This window comes from Taurulus bubalis (genome assembly GCF_910589615.1).
Source record: "Taurulus bubalis genome assembly, chromosome: 3".
Taxonomy (NCBI): domain Eukaryota; kingdom Metazoa; phylum Chordata; class Actinopteri; order Perciformes; family Cottidae; genus Taurulus; species Taurulus bubalis.
Window position 1 is genome coordinate 11,561,898 of NC_136591.1, and position 23,944 is coordinate 11,585,841.

Sequence of the window (23,944 nt, forward strand, 5' to 3'; positions counted from 1 at the left end):
TGTTCACGTCCAACAGTCTGTAAAAGCCTACATGGGCCTAGTCATCAAAGTGAATGATTATGATAGAAAACATCACAATGATATTTGTTTAAATATTTTAAAAGGAAAAAGATCAGATTTCTATAAAAATGCGGGTAGTTAATAACATGCTTATTCAGGTGTACACCAAGTCAATTTCTAGAAGAGGCCTAGTTGTTTTTGATGGTGATTGGCTGCAATCTACCGTCCCTCCAGGACTTGTTCGCTTCCAGGAGCTAGGAAGATTGTAGCTGACCCCTCTCACCCTGGACACAAACTGTTTGAGTCCCTTTCCTCTGGCAGGAGGCTGAGGTCCATCAGGACCAAGACCTCACGCCACACTAGCAGTGTTTTCCCGTCGGCAGTCAGGCTCATCAACCGAGCCTGGGTCCCCCACTGACTGACTCTGTCACCCCCAGGACTATTTTTCTTTCTTCTTACCGTGCACTCCCCTGCACACTTCATATTTAAACTCTCATGTCACTTAACATACACTTTAACTTAAACACACATGTCACTTTAACATACACTTACATTAACGTTATCTGTTTGTCTGAGCACTTTATCTTATGCTTAATTTAATACCCATTGCACTGTTGTTTCAACCAGTTTCTGGACTGTCACTCTACAATCCAACAGTTGTCTATTACTATAGTTGGTTAAAACACATCTTATTTATTATGCCCCTTTCAACGTAATAGGAAGGAGGCTCATGCTAAAACTCTTCAACTCCTATTACGTGTATAGAGCCTATATTCTCACTCAAACTGTTCTCTCTCTTATTCATTCAAATCTCTCTCTCTCTCTTTCTTTCTCTAGGTTGGTCTCCCAGCATGCAGTTGGGCAGCCACTCTGACAGCCACACTGATGTTGCTGATGACCGGCAGTTTAGCAGCATACCGCATCCCTATTGGTCAAGTCATGGCCCCTGAACACAATCTACGTCTCGCAGCCAATGGGAAGCTGGGAACGCTGCAGACAGCACTGATGTGTAGCGTGTAGCACCGTACTGTATCAGTACTTTGACCTTCTCCACAAGAAGACCAGGACCAAACATGGAACATTTTGTCCACAAGGTGGCAATGTATGTTTAGTAACAAAATAATGACAACTATTTATAGGGTATCATGGTTGTTATGAAAGCCTCAGTATTGAACCATTTCTATTAAGAGTTTAACTTTTTTAACCAAGCTGGATAAAAAGCCATTTAAGGGAAAATAAAATATATTTTAATAGACATGAAATCAATAAGTCAGTTCAGTTATTGTTAATAAAAACATAAACTAAATTTAACAGTAATTGTTCTTAACCCCTTCATTACTCTGAATAGACTCGTTGTAAAAACAGACATGAACATGTGTCTCGATGCAGGCGGACAGTGAGTACACACAGATGACATGTGATGCGTTTCTGAAATGGTGGTCAGCTGCTTAGGCCAGGAAGTTAAAGACAACTTTTTGAATCTTGAGACTTTATCATAAATTCTCTTAAATGAAGAAGTAAAGATGTTCCATGGTGCATTTATAGATTTCATCTTTTTATCACAGTGCCTCATGTTGCCTGTGTGTTTTAGTTTTTTTGCATATGTATTTTTTTCTCGCATATTTCCCATCAACATCTAACATCCCAAACACACACTCGTCCACACACACACACACACACACACACACACACACACACACACACACACACACACACACACACACACACACACACACACACACACACACACACACACGCACACACACACACACATACACAAACAACCACACCAACCACACCCTTATGCCTTTTTATGAAATCCTGATATGACAGTTTGGTGCGTGGGTGGAACTGGGATTCCCAGAAGGCAGTTTGAGACAATTAGCACAACTGAAGGAGAGGCTAGGAAAAAAGGAAGAGAGTGATTGGGAGAAATATGAAGCATTGTCAAAGAAACAAAAAAAGGGATTTGCACCCTTTAAGGCAGATTGGGAAGCGTATGCAATATAGAAGGATGAATGTCTGAAAAGGAAAACACGGTAATTAAAGGGGTCAGAATAAAAAAAGAACAAAAATCACAAAAAGAAAAATACTAGCCAACAATTTCCCCTTCTGTCCAAGCTGCTGAGGTAAAATAATTTTAACATTTTTGCAGAGATTATAGACCAACCATGAGAGAAGTGCAGATGGTGCTGCAAAACAACTTTGGGACGCCCCTGCGTATGAAACATCGAACACAACTACAGAGACTTAATTACAGCACTCTGCACAGCGGTCTGGACAGCATTCCCAGTCCCACAAGATATGATCGCTCTGGAACTGATGAATCAGGGCAAAGACGAGACAGTGGGCCGCGTCTCACTACTGCATTTGATAGTCACAGCGGAATGGTGCGCTCAAATGCAATGGGGGCTCCCCGCTCTCAGCTTATGAATCACATTTATAATCCAATACTGACCCCTGGTGTTCATTGTAAAGAATGCATTTTTATTTAGGGAATATTATTGGAACGTAAAAGCATGGGCACTAAACCAAGCACACTGAACACCAACAATTGGAACAAATCAAGATTTTAAATCCATATCAAAATAAAGAAGAAATCAGAAATAATATCATCATCAGCTTTGTTGGTGTACAAACTGTTTTTTGTCAATCAGAGAGTCTGACTGGATTTTAGGTTTCACAGGGTGATGTTTACAGTAAATGACTACATGAACACAACTCAGTGTTTGAGCACCATGGGGAAGATCACGTTTGCCTATAGGGATGAAAGTAAAGAAAAAACAGAGGTTTAAAGAGAAAAAGCACAAGAGTAAATAAGTATACTTACTCAAATTTAAAGTAGAAACTAGGTCAATATAAAATAACCTTAAGTCCTAACCAACAATAAACGTCATGTCTATAGTGGGCATGTTGCAGCCTGAGTATACAAATAATAACCAAATACCACTATGATGTCTAATTCCTTTTCACTTTCAGTATCACTCCGTGTCTGAGAAAAAAACTGTGCGCTAAATCATGCGTTATCATGGTTGCTTGGCGTCAGGGTCATGAGGGGTGATCACTACCACCAACACGGAACCGGTTACAGATACAAATGATTGAAGTTAGATGCAAAACACCATACAAAACAAAAGCCTCTAAGGTACATTTCTATGAAGGAATGGCCTAACCAGTGTCCATCTCCTGCTCAATGACATGCAGAGCTCAGGAAAGAGGAGTTTCAGGAATGTTGTTCAGAATCAAGCAAGCAGGAATGCAGACTAACCACAGCCTTCGCATAGCCACGATTCAGAAACTATCTCATACTGATTTTGAGACAAGAGAGATAAAGGTCACAAGCATTAAAACCTCCCTCCAGAGCTACAGGCACCCTGAAACTCAAGGACTGAAGAAAGGGCAGCAACATCCTCGCCACGGCAAGCAACACACTCCCAATTAACCAGTAAATGCAAGCCTAGTACAAGCTAGTACAATAAATCTGCAGCGACTCAACAACATGAAATACATATCTAAAATTTGCCTAATTTTGTAAAAATATATTGCTGAACAAATGTACCTACAGAGCCTGCCTTCTCACGAGCGTGAAATATGCAGACTTTTAAATCAGTGATCAAAGTAGATTGCAATATTTTATATAACCAGTTTTTAATAATTCAGTACACAACTAACATCTTTGTGACAGAAACAAGAGTAATTCATATGTGTCACTTCCACACCTGCTGGTACCGAGGTTTTTCCGCGCAGGCGACATACACAGTGATTGTTTGTCTCAGAGCTTTGGGGCAGGGTTACACGTAACTCGTTTACAAGAAAGGGAGTTTATCATGAACTGAAAGAAAAGTTGGAGGATGGGCAGAGATACTTCAATACTGAAATGCTATGGTGAAGTATTGATTCTAAATGCTTGTCCAAAACCTTCAAAGTCCTCCATCAATTTCCCATTTGTAATGGATAGTATTCTACAGTATTGTCCTAGTTTCTACTCTATATTTTTGACCAGTTTTGAAATGGTTCCTCAGTGAGTTGTGTTTTGTGTCTCACAGCATCTACCTGCACAACAGGTTGTTGAAATATTCCTGTGATAATGAATTGCCGATCCTATTTTGTAAAAGAGAAACTTAAGGAAACGGCCTGAAGTAGAAGAGAAACTTAAAAACTGAGCAGTGGGGGAGGTGACACCTGGAGTATATAAAGCATAGAGTGGGGTGTCATCTCATCATGTTTTCAATCCATCATCTGTACTGCAGCTCATCATCCATTAACATCTCAGGTAAGATCAGAAACTACAACTCATTATAAGATGGTTTATACTATACAATATTAAATGTGTTCAAGTCTTCCTTGACCCAATGCCCAATAATGCACTTTTAGAACAGTGATGGCAGCAGCATCCTTGTCAGGGAGCAGAGGAGTGGCTGGTGGCCTGCACTTCCTCTTCACTCTGCTGTGTTTGGTTTGCCTCGCAAGCTCACGGTTAGACAACGACAAACTGGTAAATATATTGCTGCTTAACCTCCCATTGCTGTGGAAAACAATTCCACATGTATTTGCACAAGCAAACTTCCTGTTGAAATGTTCTTAATGTTTCTATCTGCAGTCATATGCGCAGATATGTCAGAGCTGCTGTCATGCTGAGGCTATTATGTCCCCAAATGTAACTTTCATGTTGATTCTCACGCTGGGTTTGCAGGAGAATCTCAAAGAAGACATTCAGAAAGCGGAACAAGATATTGACAATCTGAAGGTGAGTCAGTCAGTTAGTTTATGTGTCGGTTGCTCACAAAGAGTTTAGAGTAACGTCTGTGAAGAGAGAACTGTAGTTTGTTCACATGTGACTTCATGCACTGCATAATGTACATAATGTAACAACATAGCAAACTGAGATGATGCCATGTCATTAACTGGTGTAATGTTCCTCATTAGGCACAAAGGGCCACCTTGTCAGAGCTCATGAGTGTATATGCAGGGTTCAATGAACCAATTATGGCATTTGCTGAGAAATTCTTAGAAGAATCATCTGAAGACTTTCTGCCGCTGAAGGGAATTCTGGACAGCGCCAAGAGCCTCACGGAGCACATCAAGACTTTGATCGAGGGGCAGAATGAGAAGTTAGATGCAAGTGTAGCTAACTTGGAAATGGAACAGGGAAAAAAAAAGAAACATCTCAAAGCCTTTGAGGAGTATCGAGCAGAATTGTGATGTCCATGTCAGTCAATGTCTCTACTGTATCTCTGATGTTGCATCTATTGTCTCTCTTGGTTTTTCTTTCTGATTGTGTTTCTTTGCACTGGTCTTTTCACCATTAATTCCTTTTAACTTGTTATTCAATTTGTGAAGTAGAAACAATGTTTGAATACAAAATTAAACAACATAAGCACATCTAAATAATGTCCTTCTGCTGAAGTCAAATATTAAGGTGGGTAAGCCAAGTCATTTTTTTTTGTTTTCTTAAATCTGTTTGCCTGAGCAATACTTTCTGACAATAAATGGTGTAATTGAAATGAAGTGTACAACCCAAATAAATCAATATAAGGAGATTGGAGTTATCTGATGCCTTCTTTTCTTGTAACTCGAAAATATATAAGTTTGTTTTATGTAGAATTGGTGCCAGAGATGATGAGGCTGGTAATATAGGAGCAAAGAGCAAAGAAACGCTACAGTTTCAAAAGAATGCTCTGGCTGTAATACATATTTGGAAAGTTTGCCACTGAGTATCTCTCATTCAATATTACAGACTAAATAGGATATCCTGAATGAAAACGACACCTCTCTGGAATCATGTCCTAGTTTGATCGGCGCCATCAAATGGAACAATAACAGAATAATCGTATTATTATTTAGGTTCCGTCGACTATTTTGTCTTTCTGTCTCTCACTCTCACCTCTCAGGGCCGCAGCCAAACAACATCTTCCAGGCAGGCACCAAGGCCTGCTGAATGAGGGGAGCAGGGGGGAAGGGCAAACATTTCCAAAATACTTGTATTTGTATAAAACACGTATCTGCACAAACTCTCTTGGTAATCAAATTGTAGCTGTCGAGATACTCCAGTCTGGACCAAAGTGGTGGTCCGACCGCTCTACCGACAGACCGTAGAGATGTACAGCAATGCATTTTGATGTCACTCCAAAAAAATCATGACAAAATAGTCTCGTTGAACAGCTCACTGACTAAATTAAATATTGCGAATGCAAATACTTCACCAGTTGCTGTATCCACAGTGTGGCACTAGATAACACTTTCAAACATGCATTATGTTACTCTATATCAACTGTAAACCGCATCCTGTAAATGTCATGTAAATCAGATGCTGTTTTGTCACATAACAGCACAAATTGGCCTCAGGACATAACTGTTATCAAGCATGGCAACAGTTATCAAGCATGAAGTCCATTCATCCATTTTTGATCACACTTTTTAATCATGACGGTCTTTAGATTGCCTGTGTAGATTATTTGTATGCATCTTTCATCCCAAACACATATACTCACACACATATGTTACACATATTAAACATTGAAATATTAAAACGTATTATTTATTTTTTCATCCAGGTGAAGAAACATTCTTCCACAAACAACAATGTCCTCTAAAATGTTGCTTTATGTCATGCATTTCTATGTCAGTGCTTTTAGGATTTTTTTGTCTACATGATTTTCTTTTATCACAGACTACCTCACAGACAATGATGATGGGGTTGGAATCGAGATGAAACAAAAGTGACTCTCATTATGTGATTAATCAAGCATAATAATAAAAAAAGAAGAAGTAGAAATATAAATACGTGCACAAACAGTACTTGTGTCTTTTAAGCTGCATTACAAAAACAATGAACATTCGTAGTTCTACGTACTTTCAGTTGAAGATTTGATTGTGAGTGCTCTTGTGCTTCTTTTTGCATGACTGTGTGTGTGTGTGTGTCGTCTTGTATGCTTGTGTTCATAATGGTTCAGAATAAAGGCAGAATGACACAGCTGTCTTAATTGGTAAGTTTGCACACTCACACACACCATGCATACTGACTGGTGATGATTGCAGTATTTAACAATGAAATTAGGGAGAGATATCTATTCAATCCAGTTGAACCCAGTGTAAACAGATAAGTGTGTGGGTGTGTGTATGTGTCTCTGTGTGTTTAATGTACCTTATGTATCTGCATGATGGTTTCCATGCACAATCTTGATTTTTTTTATATGAATTTTAGCGTGCATGCACTCACATTTTCTTGTGTTGTTTTTATAGCTATAATGACCGAGAAATATCCAATATGAAAATCTTCAATAATGTCGCTATGTTCGAGTTTTCCATTGAAATAATAAACGTAAATTTGTGTTGATGTCAGTATACATGTAATCCTACTCTGTGAACGCTTCATTTTTTACAATGTTTTGTTCTTCATGCATGTAAACAATCATCTAAACTAATCAAGTGTAAACAGTAACGCCGTGCCTGCGTCCAGTCTGCTATTAGCAGACTATTTAACCAACAGGACAAGAGCTAGAAAACAACATCCTAACTTTTAAGAATTTTTTTATTGTTTGTGAACAAAGCAGAGGGAGCAGAGCACAAGATTGACTGGCAGTTTAGCTGTGGTTGTCTACAGTGTCAGTTTAAGGGAATAGTTAGATATTTAGTGGAATTAAGGTTACGCATTTTTTCTTTTGGATTGGTTAGTTGAGAAGCTCAATACTACTCTCATGTCTGTACGGTAAACATGAAGCTACAAGGTGTGGGTCGGGAAACCGAAACAATGAGCTGAAAGATGCTAAAATGTAGCTGAGAGGAAATGCAGGGTTGGATGATGACTCTCACATATTTGAAGTGTGATCCATTGTTGTTATAAAATGCAAAAGTACTGGTTAAAGCCACTTCAACAAAACATAGCTACTGTGATCTACTGCTCTGCTCCCATCTTAAACTATTCTGTTGTCGAACTTCCTTGTAATGTGACTAACTCCTGTAATCCGTAGCCAGGGGTATGAATCTGAGAAAGATTAGCACAGCTCTGTGGAAGGTTTAAACTCAAATCTTATTCGATAGTTTGTAAATCCTTTAGAAAGAAAGCTCAGGGTGCATCCCCGTTTCTGCTGCCACACAGATTCAGAGGAATCCAGGAATGTCCCTTTACAAAAAAAAAAGTCTTTCCCTCTTGATGAAGAAAATGCAGATCCTGTGTCTCTATGCAGTACTGGACACATTGTGTTTCTAACATCTTTCTGTGTGTGCAAGTGCCTCTGTGTATCTGCTGTTTGGGTACAAGTGTCTGGTGGTGTGTGTATGTGTGTGAGTGTGTGTGTGTGCGTGTGCGTGTGTGTGTATTTTCAGAGAAGCCTCCCCAGCACCACTCCCTCTCTGCTCCTGGCTTCTCCTCTGAGGATCTCCAGGAAGCCCAGTTTGGTCAAGAACTCCAGCCTCTGACGGTCTGTGGGCTGCACCTCGCAGAACACACCCTGAGACCCTGAAAAAAAAAAAGACACAGAAAAGAAATCATGAAACATGTTACGTCAAATGTAGATCTTTACCCCCAGCATACAAAACTAAATGCACAAAACAAATACTCTTGGACGAGAAGGTAAAGGCAGAGGTTCATAAAAAAGAAATGCATCACAGAGAACCTGTTAGTCTGAGGAAGGAACATTTTAACATTCAGGGCTAACATTAGCACCCCAGCGGGCAAGCAAATAAATAATTTAAAACCACTGAATGTAATGGTTGAAAACAACTACAGGCAGCTTGACCCCTGCTCGCATGTGAAGTGGTATTACGACACTGCTTCGACTCTCCGTAGTGTTTATTCTTTTGCTCTTCTGTTTAGCTTTGAGCTTTGAGTCCCCTAGAGAAGGTTTGGCATGCTGCACAGAGTTATGTAAATATGTCCCTCAACATTTCATGATGATTACTGCACTTTCATTTTGTCAGAAGTGGTGGTTAATGGCTCCACACCCTGTCCTTACCGTTGGCCTTGAGTGCAGTGAGGAGGGCGGTGAGCAGGGTGCGGCTGACGCTGACGTCCACCAGCTCCGGCAGGGCGTCCAGTCGCAGCTGAGAGGGGAAGTGATATAGGAGAGAGTCCGGGTACTCTCCCTGGTCCTCCTCCATCAGCTTGATCATGTCCTACAGAGAGGAAAGCAGAGACGCAAGGACATTCTCACAATGTGTGACTGACGATGGGTAAAGTCCTGGAAGTTAACTTTGTCCTACTCGGCTTATAAGATTGGCCATTTTTCTTGTCGGTGCTCGTTCGATGGAGGGTTTTGGAGAAGCTATGCATATTCCTTTGTTGCTGTAGCTTTCAATAGCTGCCACTAGATGCTACTAATGAGCCATACTTGACTGCACCTAAGATGTTACCCAGTAACTTGACAACAAAATTACATATTATATATACAGTATAGCACATAGCAATCATTGTACATTTATTTTTAGCTAACTTTCAATGCCTCGTATCATCAACAGTCTTTTATTTTCCTTTTTCAGGCAGACTTCTATGATTCGTCTGATGTACGTCTGAGATGCCCACAAAACAGATATTCAGGCAGAGTCAGTGACACGAGGAAGAAAAGTATAAGGAACACAAATCTCATGGTAATAAGTATTGACATAAACTGTGCCGTTATGTTCCCATGCTGACAAAGCAGGAACAGATGCCATGCAAACGCTTCCACCTACATACACCTGTGGGTGCAGTATGAATGATGTCACTGTGCACCATGACGCACAGAGTGGGCAAATGGGTCCTTGACAGATGTCCGGGACGGACTAGGCGGGTGGTGTTGCTCACCACCGGATCTGTTTGGCTCTTTGCTTGTTCTGATGAGCAACAACAACACTGTAACAAAGTGTTGTTACCTCCCACTTTCGACAAAAATACTGTACTAATGTAAGTGCTCTACATTCACATAGATAGAGTCTAATCTGTGTGTGTGTGTGTGTGTGTGTGTGTGTGTGTACGTGCGCAATTTTCTTTGTTTACTCGTGTATGTGCCATTCACTTCCAGTGGGTTATTAATCCGACACAGAGCTATCCAAATGGTGTAACCACAGGTATGTCGAAGCATTTGTGTCTATACATTCACTTGTGTTTTAATAACTCTCTGTGTGTGTGTGTGTGTGTGTGTGTGTGTGTGTGTGTGTGTGTGTGTGTGTATGTGTGTGTTTGCATGTGCATGTGTCTGCCCTTCAGAATGACAACAGTTATTGTAAAAACATAATTAAAAAAGGGTTGTTTAATGACTTCTTCTACTCCACATATTCACCTGTGTGTTGGGGTGTGTGTTGCCCCCTTTCGGTGGGTATTTGTCCCTCATGGCAGGCATCCAGCTGGCCTGGCACCGCTTAGCGAACAAGCGGACATCCACGATGCCCAACACACAGCCACACACACCCAGCTCATCCTCCAGGATGAAACAGTACTCGGGGCACAACGCTAGGCATGGCCCAAAACATCTATGGAAATGAAAAGACATTACTTTAAAATATGTGAGTATAGTATAGAAATACAATGAATATCTATTAAGGAAATGCTTTGCAATGCAGAAGATTACTCTATCTCTTTCTTTCTATCTCTCTGTGTCTCAAACACACACCTGTCTCCTACGACATCTGGGTGAACAACACTGGACTCTTGGCCCCCCTGAGTCCTCAGGTGGAGTTGGCGCACCATCCGATACAACTCCAACTACTCACAGACAATAACAACATAGGGCACAAAATTCAAAATGTAAAAACACATTGTCGTTCTGAGAGATGGCACAATAGTGTGTAAATCTGCCGGTGACTAATCTGGGTGCTTTCAAAACTCTACATTAAATTTGCAACATTTCTCCATACCAGGATCCTACTGTGTGCTTGCAGAACATTCTATAAATGTTCTATGACTTTCCATCACTGAGTCAGAGTGCATGCCTGAACCAAAAATGTTCTTCCTTCCTGGTTTATTTCCTTTTTTCGGAAGGGGTAAACAGTGTAGTTTCTACAGCAACTATGCTAATGTTTTGCAGTGATTGTAACTGTAAAATAAAAACTAACTTTCCCTATCTTGAACACACCTCTTTGACTAATGATATTCCATAAATTATCCTGGCGTGAAGTGTGCAACATAAATGTGTAGGTATACCTTGTCCTTGGTGTGGTAGGGCCTGACGTTATAAAGACGAGATGTAGGGAAGAGAGGAGGAGGATGAGTGAAGAGTTCATTGCTGCTGCCTATTGGAAGGAGCATCTATACACACAAACACACACACACACACACACACACACGCACACGTACACACGCACACAACAAAAAAAACACAGACGTTAAGCATTCATGAAATAATTGAACTTCAATTACACATATTCATAATTTTAGAATAAAAACAGGCACAATTAAAACAAACAATAGGATTAATTCATAAAATCTATGGAAAATGACATGTGATACAAACACACACCCTACCTGCACCTCCCCAGACACGCCCCCTTTGAATGCCCACGGTTCTGATTCCACTCCCAGCAGGTCTGCCCCTGTGGTCTTCCCACACACTACCACAAACCAGAGCTGAATGTCAGTCGGGTGACATCACGTGGTTAGGGCCATTAAGAAGCCAGGGCAGATGGTAAATTATTGCACAGGTTGAAATATTCATGCCAGCGTAAAAGTTCACTGTTTTTCCATCATCTTTTTTTTCAGCACAAGTGGTGTTTCATCCATCACTGCACTATTATCTGCTCAGTTTCACTAAACTAGTGCTGACACATAATGATTTGACATTGAATTAACAGTGGAAACTTTTTTCGACTGAAGTAAATTGTAAATAAGAATGATTTGTGCAGCAGAGGCTACTTGTAGTTAGTTATTTCAGGTGTAGACAGGGAGACAAAGAGTTAAAAGTTCATGCCTACTTACATTGGAAGCAGTTCCTCCAGGTGCCCATGGTGGAGCTGTCACTCAACACTCGTCCATCTGAGTGAGAGGGGTTAGATTATAGTATATATATATATATATATATATATATATATATATATATATATATACATATGTTTTATCCATTTTTATTGAGCGTAATATAGTATCATTTTAGAAATTATGCATGACATATATGTTTTTGAATATTTATACCACTTGCAGTGCTTCAAAGTACCCCTAAGGGTATTAGTACCCCCATTTGAGAAACACTGGTATACCATTCTATCCTATAATATACTATACTATTACGTATTATTGGGTAGAACAGAATAGCATTTAGTGTTGTACTATATCACTCTATACTATACTGCACTAAACTGTAGCGGAGTTTTGGAGAGAACATTCTAGTATAGCATCTAAGATCAGAGGTTGCTTACTATTGTCAACAATAGTATAACAATAGTAACAACACAGTATGTAGTAGTACAATATAGTCAAGCACATTGTATTCATCTGAATTCCCATAGTTTACTTATTCATTCATACTCACCCAGCCAGCAAATGAACGCTTTTGCCACCAGAGCCGTGTTCCTCAGGTCCCACACATAAGGGTAAAGGTCATAGAGCACAGCCCTGTTGGCCCCTCCCACCACGCTGCAGTGGAGCTGTGCAATGTCTTCACACAGGGACAGGACCCTGGAGGAGCGGCCACGCCACTCATCGATCTGAAGACGCACATACAAGTACAGAATCTCTCACAAAATCATGCACAACACAATGCAAATTTCCCCCTCCACTAAAATCTACACAAAACACACGCCGACCTTCTGAGCCGCTGTCTTCTTGTTGTTAGCGCTGACCAGGTGGCAGTTTGCTTTGAGCCAGGTCAGGTCCTGCAGCAGTTTCTGGGCAGACGGGCCATGCTCATGGGGCAGATAATAAAGACCAACCAGCAGCCGCACCTGGGACTCACTTAGTAGGCCCTTCCCACCACAGAGCCCCCAACCCTGGGCCTTCGGTCCCCTGCCTTCCACAGAGGGTGCGCCAGGCCTGGATCCTTGAGTTTGGTGATTGGGTTGACTTGGCTTGTTTGACCTCTTCTTTTCTACCTCTCGTCCCTCCGTCTCCCCTTTGACTGGTGACGACGGAGGTGAGCTGGAGTTCAGGGGGAAAACGGGGAGTTTGTCCACGGCAGATGGTCCTCGAAGGGTGGAAGGGCAGTCGGATCTGTCAGGAGTTTTGCAGCGAGTAGCTGCAGCGGAGGAACGCTGCTCTGCTTGCGTGCTCTGCCGTCCTGTAATTAATAAAATAAAATAAAACATAGGTTATGTTATTAATTACAAATGTTCCTTTTTTTTACAAAAAGACATTTTAGTATGTGGCAACCATCACAATTTCAGTTTGTGGTCAACAGTGCTGAAATAATGCAGTTATAAAATGGGTCATGACAGCGACTGAGCAGGTACATTTTTTGAGAAACAGCACCAAATCATAGCATTTTACCTGCTTGTAGTGGTTGATTGAGTTCCTCCATCCAATCATGTAATGCAGCAGACAGAGCTCTATCAGGACAGTATTCACACTCCTCATCTAGAGCAGAAATAGCATTGTGTTATCATATATAAGAGTTACTAAATTACTCGTATTGACACAGTGGAGAAAACCACTTTTCAATTCCTTTGTGTCACGATGTTCATTATATTCCAGTTGAACAAGTTTTGGTGGAAAAACCTCTCCCCACACACATACCACACATACCTCTTCTTTATCTGAAATTACACAGCCTGTCTTGTGTTTGCTGGTCTTCCTGTTTTAAGATTACTTTAGTCAAATTTGGACAGCACTAGAAATTCTCTCCCTCTCACAAAAAAAACTGAATCTAGTAATTACTTCACACACTACCCACCCTCCTCACTCTCATGCAATTATCAAAATCCCTCTTCTATTTCCATCCACATCGCAGGTGACTCTTCCTCTCTTTTCTCATCCCTTCCCTTGAAGCTGATTTGTCCTGCAGCCCTACTCCTTGTTTCTCCTCCACAGAGGGACCTTCCCCACGTCGTCTCATTTCTTCCCTTTCAACACACTGCGCAATTACTCCTCCATCACCACCTCTCCACGCTCGTTTCCAGAACAACATCACACAAAGTAGTTTTCTTAATCCAACTCCCTTGTTTCCTCTTTCTTTCTCTGGTGGAATTCTTACATATTTGACTGTGACAGTCAAATCTAACGCAAATGTGAATTAAATGTCCATTACTGTGATGCAAGGGCTATTACAGCTGAAACAAGGTTTTACAGTATACTTCAAATATAAAACATCAGGAATGTATGCACTTTGTGTGAAAAAGGACGAATTAATCTAAAAGCTACGATCTCTTCACGATTTATGTAAATAGATCCACTTAATGTGAGAGTAGATGAAGATTGATACAATTGGAGAATTCTGCATGACTAAAACTGCTTTGTCCAGGACAACAGATGCAGCTTTAATTCCCACGTTAATTTATTTGTTCAGTAATATCAGACACAATTGTGTTAGTTGCCAAGCAACACTGGCTCGTGACACAATTTTCCAGGAAGCAATGGGACTAACTGTGCATGGCTCTGATCTGGCAGAGCCAATATTAGTTTATTAACTTGGGACATCTCCCATCTCATCACTGCTACTTCCTCCTCCCTCCCAACTGCTCATTAATCCTTTCGCCTTTCTGCCCCATCCTTCCGTCCACCGATCCATCCCCTCACCTTTCCTCTCCTCTTTTCCAGCTCGATGCCAGCTCCCCAGCGAATGGAGAGGGATGTAGTTGGCTTCAAACTCGCAGTTGGGGTTGAGTAAGAGGCCTCTCAAATGGCTCCTCAGCTGGGGCTCTCTGCCCTTGAAAGGCCCCAAGAAGAGACGCCTGGAGTCATAGTCATTAGCGTGCAGGTTGTCCCAGATGAGCGGGGGACGCTGGAGGACAGACTCCACCTCAGACATGCAGTCGACAGACAGCTTCCTGGAGATGACCTTACTGCCTGTGGGGCCGAGGGTGGAGGGAACAGGTTCAAAAAAGGGAAAAGAAAGAAACATACCGAAATCTGAAGGAGACTAAAGGGGGACTTAAATGAACAAGCTGGCGCAGTGGGACAGATAAACTGGGACTGGTTATACTGGGACCAGAGAGGCTGAGTGGACTGGTTGTATTATGTAATGAGGATGAACGAGTTGAGCAGTTGAAACTAGACCAGATTGACGAGGTCTTCCTAAATCAACAGAATGACGTTCAGACAGGTGAGTAAGACAAACTCACTGAACTCCCTCTCCAAATGAGAACGTCAACAGCTTTGTTGCCAAGCAACATACCGTTGTGTGTGTATGTAAGAAATGTGTAGTCTCTCGTTTGCTGTAGTCGTGGTAGTTGTGGCTGCAGCCGCTGTGTCTCTACATTTCTGTGTTGTTGCTTTGCTAATTTATTTTACTTCTATACTGCTGTTGATTCTATAACAACTGTCAGGTTATTTGAATAATGTGACTTGATAATGTTTGTAGCAGCAACTGTGGTGTCCATAGATTATTTGTTCTTGTTCTTTTCTGTTTAGTCGTCTTGACTTTTGTCTTTTGTTTGGGGTTAATTTTAGTGCGGCTACACTGAGGAATGTGGTTGTGTAGGCTATTTATTATTCATAATCAGTTGTATGCACAGGCTGCCAAGTGCCTTCTTGGAAAAGTGATTGTTAGTTTGGTCATAGTTGGTTCGGGCTCATGTTGCTGACGTCGTAGTGCTCTTTCTACCTCCACCAAGCTCACAAAGTTTTAGATAAAACAGATAGATAAGAACAAGCAACAAAATTATATCAGAAGAACTAGAAGAGAGCAGATGACAAATGTGTACATGTGTGTGTTTCTACGGTAGTTCCATGTGATGTGGGCGGATGTGCATCAAAATGGTTTTCTTGTCTTTTGAGGAGGTTGTGTGTGGATTTGAGCCTGCACCTATTTACATTTTCACATGTGGGCTTTTATTAGCCAAGAGGTTGCAGGTCAACAAATGAGAAAAAAAACAACTGACTCTGGTTTATGTCTGCAGGAATACAGCCACATTAAACAGTGTAGGAAATAAGCCAGTTTAAGTAATTGATTTGACAAATTTGATAATTGTTTAAATCATGTAATTCATAAACAATAGATTTCCTATTCATGCTAACGTGTGTATGTGTCTCACCCGTCCATATCACTGTTATGTTAGGTAGCAGGTCCTCTCCAATAGTCTGCAAGTAGGGAGACTTTGATACACTTGGAGAACACAGAGAACCACAGTACTCTACAGGGGGAGAGAAACAGAAGTACATTTCAAATTTTACAAGGTCCGATACAGCACAAACATTCTAACTCAACCCAGCTCAGTGCTCCTACCTGTAGGGCAGAATAGGAAGACAGGTGGTTCCCCCAAGAACCGATAGATGTCATTGGTTACAGTGACCTGAGCATGGGCGAATGAAGAAAAGGCCTCGCTGTCAGCCTGACACATGGAGTGGTCGATGTCATCAAACAGAATAGCAAATGCCTGGCAACCCAGGTCTGACACCTGGAGGGAGACGAGAGGTTGTGTGTGAGAGAGAAAAATTAACTGTTTATATCAATACCTGATATTGTGTCACATACCTGTCTCAGCTTGCGTTTGAGTAGCGTCAGGTCACAGGACGATGAGAAGACAACGTCCTGACCCGGAGACAGGGCGTAAACAAACCTCTGGCCTCTCGACTGGGCCTCCTTGATAAGAGTACGCAACTGACCTAAGAGCAGGAGGGGAGGAGCGAAAATATCTTGAATTTGAGATTCAAAGTGAGACAGAATGAGACTCAGTAGCCAGGGTTTTCAAAAATAATTCAAAAACTGCGATTACAGATGTCTGAGGATGCCAAAAATCTATCAGACAATTTTATATTTGGGGCAGTGAATATTGACCCCTGTTTGAAGACCAAATATCCGAGCGCAGTTCTGGTACAGATCTGAAACAAGTTAGGCTCTAGTCTGCAGTCAGCAAACTTAGTATGACTTGGATGCACACATGTTCTTACCCTCCTCTTCATGAGAGTAGACTTCTCTCCACAATAATCTGTGTTTCAGGTCATCCTTCGGGCCGTACAAGTAGGTGTTCAACCCCCAACTTTGCATCCTGGCACAGAAAGACATGAACAAGGGCGGTAATGGGAGGGAACCTATTACTGAAATGTAGGTGTAAGTCATTTAATTGCTAAATCTGTGAATCTGAGACCATTTTTGACAGTAGCTTGATTTGAGCACTATTTATACATATATGTAGTCATATGCTTAGCTTGGCCATGTACTGTAGAGCCCTAGAGAGAGTGAGGAGAAGCTGAGAGAGTGACAACAACAGAAGGAGGGGGGAAAAACAACAACAACAGAAAAAACCACAAGCAGCAAGAAAATAGATCCACTGTATTGACCGTGAGGCTCCATGGTTACAGTTACAGGAAATTACCTCCTGAATTATAAATAGAGCATAGTGCTAGAAGTGAAACAACAGCTGCATCACACACACACACACACACACACACACACACACACACACACACACACACACACACACATGACTATTGCTCTCTGGACGGGGACCAGCTCTTATCATCTTTGTCATTTGTGGCGGCGGAGAGCTGAGAGCTGAGCGTGTGAGGTAATAGTGGTGTATGTGGTATTTAGCAGGTAAAGTGGTTAGTACAGTGTGTTGTGTAGTGTAGTGTCACGGTGGGGTTGTAGGGTTTGTGTGTTTGTGTGTACGAGGGGTTTGTTGGGTTCGTGTTGGTTTGTTTGCGGCTGCTCGGCTCACGCTGGTCGGTGCGGACTGACACAGAGACACGGGGTGAAGATAGCGGGCTTCCCCTGCTCGGTAGAGGAGTGGGGGCTGGCCGTAGGGCGGGTGGTGGGTCACGGCAGCGTGGTGTCCACTGTCGCATGAGCGGCGGGGTGGTGCTGTTCGTGGACAGCATAGAGAAAGCCAACATGGTGGTGGTGAGCGCACCTGGCCAGAGTGTGCCCTGAAAGGAGAGCAGGTGAGACCGCTGCAGACGGAGCTCCTGCTGGGGAGTCGAGGGCTGCAGAGAAGGAGCCGGAGGGCATAGACCCTCAGGACGTCCAGGCAGCACAGGAGGGGGCAGGTGAGGTCCAGAAGGTGGGTCAGGTAGGGGTGGTGGAGAGTCAAGAGGGGGTGGGAGACGTCCAGCAGGAGGACGTGGGACAACAGGTGGAGGAGGAGGTAGAGGAGAGGGGTCAGGAGGAGCTAGGTGGGCTCCAGGGGGACGTGGTCCAGGAAGTGGATGTGGTCCAGCAGGGGGATGACGGGGGTCATGAGGAGGCGGGTGAGGACGATGAGCATGAGGAAGGTGTGGAGGATGTTGGGTTGGGAGGGAGCGAGGCGGACATGGAGGCAGAGGAAGAGGGGCTTAGAGCTGGCCGACTGAAGATGAAGTGTAGGGGGGACGCCGGAAGCTCGCAGCCAAAGAAGGGAGCAGGGGGCTCCGGGTGAGTCGGGGGAGGGACAGCAGAGTCTCAGTCCAGTGGGGAGGAGTACGCTGCTGAGAGTGAGTCCGGACCTAATAGCCGAAGTGGTAAAGAGACCTACAGCTTAGAGAGGATTCAGAAATTTCTCAAAGATACAAAGAATGTAAGGGGAGTGAAGCTAGAGGATCACTTCTCAGACATAGAGGGGTTGTGGGAATCTGCTTGGTTTCTCATGCGAAAAAAAGGCAGAGCAGGCTTCACCAGACTGGAGCATTTCAGGGTAAAGAAGATGGTGGAGAAGATGGTGGAAGACTTGTACGTGGTGAACGAAAGACCAGGCTGTCCGGAAGTAAGCGGGGCCGAGATGCAGAGCTGAAGGCCATTCAGCAGAACGGAAGGAGGCTGCAGGAGAGCAGCAGGAGAGCAGGTCTACGCGCTGGTTGGAGAGAAAGAGACTTTCTAGGAGGAGACCGTGTCTCGAGATTATTTCAGTTTGTGTTTTTGTCTGTTTGTTTTAAGTAAAATAAAGGTTTTCTAAAAATCTAAATCTCTCTCTCTCTCTCTGGACAGATGGTATGCAACGCCTCCACAAGGCAGCAACCTGCCTCCTTCAAACACACAAAATCATACACACACACACACACACACACACACACACACACACACTCACACACATACTGTACACACATTCACACTTGCAGCCATAATCCGCCAAAATTTACACAACACTCATTTTATGAATTCTGCACCCCACACTTGACTCTAAAAAAGAAGATCTATAAATAAGCCTGGAGCCCAAACACTCAGCTGAATAAGTTCCCCGTGGTAATGCAAGTAGCACCTGAAAATCAATAGACATTTAGGGCCACATAATAGTGACTTGGTTCTAGTTACTGATTGTATGTTTATATAATATATATATGTATATATATATATATATATATATATATATATATATATATATATATATATATATATACATATACATATATATATATATAACATGATAATGATTGGTCTGTATCTTTAAGAGTAGAGGAAAGCAGAGAGCAGAGGGAACAACTTATCTCTGGGGATGCAGTCAGCTGTCACTATTGGCTGCTGAACTACAAAACTATGTCACAGTTCCCAACAGGGATTTACGCCGCTTCACTCGTTTGTCATCAACAATTAATTGGTCCCCTACAAGGTGTAAACATGGGGTAATATAAATGTGCATAAAAATGGAATGCCACATCCTTCAAGAGTTTATATTCAACTCACTGTTGTCCCATTATCAACATGTTCATGTTTTAATCTAACTAAACTCTGTCTGTCTGTCTGTCTGGGTGGGTGGATGGACAATGTCTGTCCAATCCAATTCAATCGACTTTACGCTTGACGGGTGTATTGCTCAGGAACTAATAAAGTGTGGTGTTGAGTGTGAAGTTGTTTGAATGAGCGGCTCTAGAGAAAGCTGCAAACAGCAATACCGGAGGCACGTTCCACACAGACAGGTTTGAAACAGGCACTTCACTGCTGTAGTTTTCATGAATGGGTCTTCAATGGCACTTTGACTGAGATATTTTTATTTTTTATTAGGAGATTATCTTTTAGTATTCCCCTGTTGTTCACTGTCATGGAATTCACAGCGAGCTGATTCAAGCTGAAAGAGCTTGTGTCTCCTTAGCTAATGAAACTGTGGCAGTCTCAATAAGGAGCTGCCTTGGTTTTGTTTAGTCAAGACTCAAAGAGACTCGGCTCATGACCTTGCTGTCTTAATGTGGGATGCTATGATGCTGATTTAATCTGGTTTAAATGTTTTTTGTTCACATTTGTTATGCTGCCGTGATGCTTGCAGAAGAGAGCCTGGTCTGGCACTTCACTGGTATCGCTCCACACAAAGAGTGTGTGTTGTGCTGAGCAGCTCCCTGGTGTGAAGGTCTCCGCATGGAAAAAAAAGATGCTGTCGCTAAATAAAGAACCTCGGGCACAGCAAAGTCTTCCCTCTGTAAAGACTACAAGGACACATGCATTATGTGTTAGGATGATACAAATATACTGAGTGCCGTTTCAGGAAATGTGGTGAAAAATGCCTTTTTACTACCCTTCATTCATCCGTCTTTACAAGGCAGAATATGCCAGAGTTTTAGTGACCCATGGTCATCTAATCTTTTAGAGGATTTTCAACCCAAAGCTTTGCATTCTGGGGGAAAACAGTGATTATTCGTCCCATTAAATAGACAGACTTTAAGATTTTGAACATAAAAAAGTCTGGAGCTACAGCTGAGGCTGGACTTCAAAGAAATGTACCTCGGAGATGTAGACTGATGATGGTACTACATGCAAAATTATGTGATCACCAACCTGATCACAGAATCCTAAAGGGAACATAAATTACTAAGAATGTATCGCAAATGGTAACCTCATGTTGCCGCTACAGGAAAAGTCAGGTGAACCACCAACGTCAATAGGATTCATCCTCTGGGGACCCTGAATGTCCGTGCAACATTTCATCGCAATCCATGCGTAGTTGTTGAGATGTTTCATTCTGAACCAAAGTAGTGGACTGACCAACTTACCAACCGACCGACCAACCGACGGTCGGCCTGCCCGCCTGTGATCCTCCTTTTCCTTCCACTATAACAAAATGCAGCATCTGCCCCTCCCTTTCCTCTTTCTGTCATCCATGGCTGAGCCTCGAGGCCGAAGACGAGCCTGCCCTTTGCTGTGGAGTCATTCTGCATCAGTGATTTCTCTCAGGTCTGCCTGGCACTGATATAGAGGCGTGCGACTGGATTCAGCCAACGGGCGTCGGGTCAGTAGCTCCTGAGCTCTCACGCCAATCATGTGAGAAACAACCACACAACCAGGTTCACAAGACATATGTGCAAACACCTGTCCTGTGCAGGAGGTGGCTCGCAGACACCAGGTTCGTTACAGTTTACGGACTTACCATTGGAAGAGAACCTTCCTCTGATCCATAGTCCAAGGCCGCCCATAGAAACCTGTGGAGAAAAAACAAATATACATATCACTTCAGAACAGATCCAAGCAGACATATGCATGATCCTTGAATATGCATCATTTCCATAGCATATATTGTATCTTTTTTCTTTCTTTCAATGCTCTGCAGCAATAAATCACACACTGCACAGTGATCAGCTCTTGGAAACAGCGACAGTTCTGAATGTATGGGCACATGAAACGATGCAAGCTCTTCCAGTGCTCGCTTGGTCACATCCCCACTGTGTTTGGCGGAGGCATAATTCATCTCCAGCTACACTCTCCATCACATTTTCTATATTTAGAAATGGGAGCATCGCCAGTGTCCCTCTCCCTCCTTTGTGTTTTTTAATAAGTCTGCAACGTGTGTGTGTGTGTGTGTGTGTGTGTGTGCACAGTAAGTGGGCCATAGTGAGACGTAAATCTGATCCACCAATAAGCCAGACTGCTTTCACCTGCATGCACGTGGGGAGTGTGCCTTTTGGTGTGCATGTGTATGACATCTACACCACATGTGTGTACGTGTGCGAGTCCTGCAGAGTGCTCCAAAGCCAGACCCAGATACTAACTCTGTTGGATGCTACCACATTGGACTGAGAAACACACAAGTATGAGGGGCCACAGGAATTAGTAATAAGGTGTGTGTGTGTGTGTGTGTGTGTGTGTGGGTGGGTGTGTGTGTGTGTGTCCTTGTTACAGCCGCATGATCCATCATATTTTTAATATCATTGCAATATGAATTTCCTCAATGAACACATCCCACAGGGCTGTGAAACCAGATTATCTAAGAATTATAGAGCGTTATTGTTATTATTTGTATTATTAGAGGGCTGAAACAATTTAATTGGAACATTTTGCAACAATTTTAAGAATCATTATTTGTTTAAGTCACTTATGAACAAAAAAGCAAAACATTTGCATTTTACCTTCACAAACATGCAGATTTGCAGGTTTTCTCTGTTTTATAACGGTGTATTAATTGGATATTTGGGAATGTGCGGGTTTGGGATTGTCTGACAAAGTTATACATTTAAAGTTGCCACCTTTGTCTCTAGTAACTTGAAATGTGCATTTTTCAAGATTGTCTGACACTTCAAAGACTTAATTATTTGAATAATTATTTAAAAAAAAGATGACAGACATATTTCAACTTCATTTGCAGCATTATATGGATCTGTTGTCACAGTTTTCACGATGCACCTTTCTGACAATTTGTGATCATATGAAATCACATAATCATCTCCATAATTACTCAACCTAGTTTAGCACAGTATCATGACTTTAAATAATAATTGTGCTGTCTTTTGATGATTTCGATATTCATAGGTGACGCTGACAGAAACAGTTTATCACCTACTCTCACTATTCAGGATTCTGGATTGTTGTTATTCCTTCAGATTCGTTCACAAAAAACTACATTTATTTTTATTTTGTTTGTATATTTGCAGCATCATTTCTTCATATTTTGTGTGTGTGAGCGCGCTTGTGAGGTGAGAGGGTATGTAAAGGGTCAGTTATGTCACAATTACCACCTTCCTTCTTTTGCAGTGATCATTATCAGTTCCGTCATCTTCTTCTTCACCATTGTCTGTAGTAATTGTAAACTGCTTTATCATAGTCATTATTAGTGTTATTACTACCAACACTGCTACTGTTGTGGTCACCCTTTATTTGTTTGATTGAGGCTCTCAAATAGTCTCAACATTATCTTCACCACAACTATCCTGTCACAGCATCTCCATCACCGTCCCTACTGTCATGTCATCCCAATAAAAGCATCACAGTCTCCAGCCACCATTATCATAGTTAGCATCTCAATCGTCCTCTTCACCATTATTGTCAATGTCGTCACACCTCCCTCATTTCCACCCAGAGTATTTCATTTCCTTCGGCTGCAGCCTTGGAGCCAGACATTACCGACTCCTTTTCACCGCCTGCTCTTTGATCTCCACTTCAAGCCTGGCTGATCTTCCCCACCTCGTCTCATAAAGACCTTATTACATCCTATCCACGTCAGGGTTCATACACACATTACCACTCCTTCGTCTGCAGACGGTGACAAAACAATGCTGAAATGTAGGTCAAATGGGGGTCTATTCAAAAATCGTGTCCCCTAGGTAAGAAAAAAAAAATCACGTGATGTAACAGGATGTCAATTATGAAGTCGGTCGTTCTTACCTTCCACCACCCCACAAAGAAACTGCTTCTTCTCCTCCTCCATCCTGTCCTCCGCCCCGCTGCCTCCCTCCGCTTCAAGTCGGCCCCTAAAGAGCGAGGGAGGACGAGATGCTCTCCCCGTCTGTGAGCTTAGACACCGGGGATATTCTTCATGCTTCTCCTCGGTCTGCCGCCACCTCGTCCTTCCCCCTCCCCTCCCCTCTTTCAACGCTGGGGCTCTCGTGCTGCGTTCAAGTGCTCAGCGGAAGGACCTGTTTTCTATCACTAAACGCCCCGAAAAAGCTAAAAAAATAAATTAGAAATAAAGGTCGTTTTGGTGGGTAAGTTAATTCAGCGAAAATTATAATAGAGATAAACCTATTCTACTTTCTGCTGTGGTGAGAGTTATTGTT

The 23,944-nt window shown here is 42.3% G+C and overlaps 1 protein-coding gene across 1 annotated transcript; it reads right to left on the bottom strand.

Annotated features, from left to right (window-relative positions):
- Positions 1–8,321: 8,321 nt before the first annotated feature.
- On the bottom strand, positions 8,322–23,595 carry LOC306734147 (protein O-GlcNAcase; the record flags this gene model as incomplete). Its single annotated transcript, XM_079215483.1, has 17 exons — positions 8,322–8,458; positions 8,955–9,114; positions 10,257–10,446; positions 10,587–10,678; positions 11,117–11,221; positions 11,438–11,523; positions 11,888–11,944; positions 12,438–12,612; positions 12,712–13,181; positions 13,391–13,477; positions 14,636–14,905; positions 16,093–16,191; positions 16,284–16,455; positions 16,533–16,663; positions 16,949–17,046; positions 21,325–21,376; positions 23,553–23,595. 17 exons carry the CDS (start codon positions 23,593–23,595, stop codon positions 8,322–8,324), a joined length of 2,424 nt encoding a protein of 807 aa, XP_079071609.1.
- Between the last annotated feature and the right edge of the window lie 349 nt (positions 23,596–23,944).